Source organism: Cajanus cajan, chromosome 1, assembly GCF_000230855.2.
Source record: "Cajanus cajan strain Asha chromosome 1, NIPB_CcT2T_4, whole genome shotgun sequence".
Taxonomy (NCBI): domain Eukaryota; kingdom Viridiplantae; phylum Streptophyta; class Magnoliopsida; order Fabales; family Fabaceae; genus Cajanus; species Cajanus cajan.
In genome coordinates this window covers 53152400-53154543 of record NC_138517.1, presented here as the reverse complement: position 1 = coordinate 53154543, position 2144 = coordinate 53152400, and the positions used below count along the sequence as shown (strand labels likewise).

At 42.7% G+C, this 2144-nt stretch overlaps 1 protein-coding gene across 1 annotated transcript; it reads right to left on the bottom strand.

Annotated features, from left to right (window-relative positions):
- Positions 1-338: 338 nt before the first annotated feature.
- Positions 339-1027, bottom strand: LOC145954898 (uncharacterized). Its single transcript, XM_083069586.1, has 2 exons — positions 927-1027; positions 339-702 (listed from the first exon to the last, which is right to left on the bottom strand). Exons 1-2 carry the CDS (start codon positions 1025-1027, stop codon positions 339-341), a joined length of 465 nt encoding a protein of 154 aa, XP_082925712.1.
- Between the last annotated feature and the right edge of the window lie 1117 nt (positions 1028-2144).

Here is a 2144-nt window from a genome sequence, read left to right as displayed (position 1 = left end):
AGGCCGTATTGAGCTCCAAACCTCCCACTTTCTTATTTTTGGCTACTCTAAGACCTCTAAACCTACAGATAGTCATCCTATGGTCTTCTGGGAGTCCTTCTGGCTGACTTTCCTTTGATCTTTGAGAGTCTTCGAGTCTTATTTCCGACCCGGACAATTTTAGGGGTCTACATACCATAAGGTCCAATCCACTTTGATCGTAACTTACCACCCATGAGTCCGAGCCGAGAATTGTACAACAGAACTTTCTGGCCAACCACGAAGTCCTTCCTAGCTATCAAGCTATCATGGAACTTCTTGGTTTTCTCCTTGTAGAATTTTGAATTCTCGTAGGCTTCCTAGCGGATCTCATCAAGCTCATTTAGTTGCAGCCTCCTTTCCTCGCCAGCCTGATCAATGGAGAAGTTGCAGGTCTTCACAGCCCAGTAGGCTCGATGCTCAATCTCAACAGGTAAATGACATGCCTTGCCAAAGACAACCCGATAAGAAGACATCCTTATGGGTGCTTTGTAGGCAGTCCTATGTGCCCAAAGAGCATCATCCAACCTGTTACTCCAATCTTTTCTGTTGGGTTGGACAATCTTCTCTAAGATTCTCTTGATCTCCCTGTTTGAAATTTTAGCTTGCCCATTGGTTTCGGGGTGGTAAGGTGTAGAAATTTTGTGCACTACCCCATACTTCTTGAGCAAAGCTTGCATAGATCTGTTACAAAAATGGGTGCCTTGATCACTAACAATAGCTCTGGGTACTCCAAACCTGCAGAATAGGTGAGATCTAACAAAATCCATAACAACCCGAGCATCATTAGTTCTGGTGGGTTTGACTTCCACCCATTTTGAAACATAATCAACAACTAAAAGAATGTAGGAAAAACCAAAAGAAACAAGAAAGGGACCCATGAAATCAATACCCCAGACATTAAACACCTCACAGAATAGCATGGGCTACTGAGGCATCTGCTGTCTCCATGTAAGGGATCCTCCTGCTCGCTGACACTGCTCACAAGTGCTACAAATCTTCCACGCATCTCTGAAGATGGTGGGCCATTAGAAACCACAATCGAGCACCTTGCGAGCTATCCTCTGAATGCCTAGATGGCCACCTGGTGCGGAAGAATGACAAAATTGCAGGACCGAATCAATCTCATGATCTGGTATGCATCTCCTAATCACCTGGTCACTGCACAACTTCCACAAATAGGGGTCATCCCAAATATAATGCTTAGCATCACTCTTAATTTTATCAATTTGAGCTCGTGATGCTAAGGGAGGAAAAACAGAAGTAACTAAAAAATTAACAATGTTTGCAAACCACGAGGTGGTAGAAGAAACAGAAATAGAAGAAACAATCAACAAATTTTCATCAGGAAAATTATCTTGGATGGGAAAGACGTCAGCACTATCCTCAGGTCTTTCAATTCTGCTGAGATGGTCTGCCACTAAATTCTGAGCTCCACTCCTGTCCCGAATATCCAAATCAAACTCCTGGAGCCAAAGCATCAACCTGATCAATCTAGGCAGTCTTTTTCAGTAGGTACTTCAGAGCTGCATGGTCAGTATAGACAATAACACGAGAACCAAGAAAATAAGATCTAAATTTATCAAGAGAAAAAATAATGGCAAGAAGCTCTTTCTCTGTGGTAGTTTAGTTTGCTTGGGCAGCGTCCAAAGTCCTGGAAGCATAATATATCACTCGAGGCAACTTGTCAACTCTTTGTGCCAGGACAGCTCCCAATGCATAATTGGATGCATCACACATCAGCTCGAATGGGACTATCTAATCAGGTGCCTGAATGATTGGAGTGGTGGTCAGTGCTTCCTTGAGGCAGTCAAAAGCCTGTTTACACCTGTCATCAAAAACAAAATCAACATATTTTTGTAGTAGATTGGATAGCGGAAGGGCCTTCTTGCTGAATTCTTTGACAAAGCGCCTATAGAAACCTGCATGGCCAAGAAAAGATCGAACCTCTCGCATGCAAGAGGGGTAAGGTAACTGTGAAATAACAGAGACTTTCGCAGGATCTACTTCTATGCCCTTACTAGAAATAATATGCCCTAAAACTATACCCTGTTCTACCATGAAGTGACATTTTTCAAAATTCAGAACAAGATCAGTTTCAATGCATCTATTAAGCACTCTATCCA

Excerpts from the sequence above, each read along its gene's own strand:
- LOC145954898 (XM_083069586.1), bottom strand. The coding sequence starts at position 1,027 with ATGCGTGGAAGATTTGTAGCACTTGTGAGCAGTGTCAGCGAGCAGGAG. Across the intron at positions 703-926 it reads AGCCCATGCTATTCTGTGAG|ATCTATGCAAGCTTTGCTCA; the intron begins GTGTTTAATGTC and ends TTTTTGTAACAG.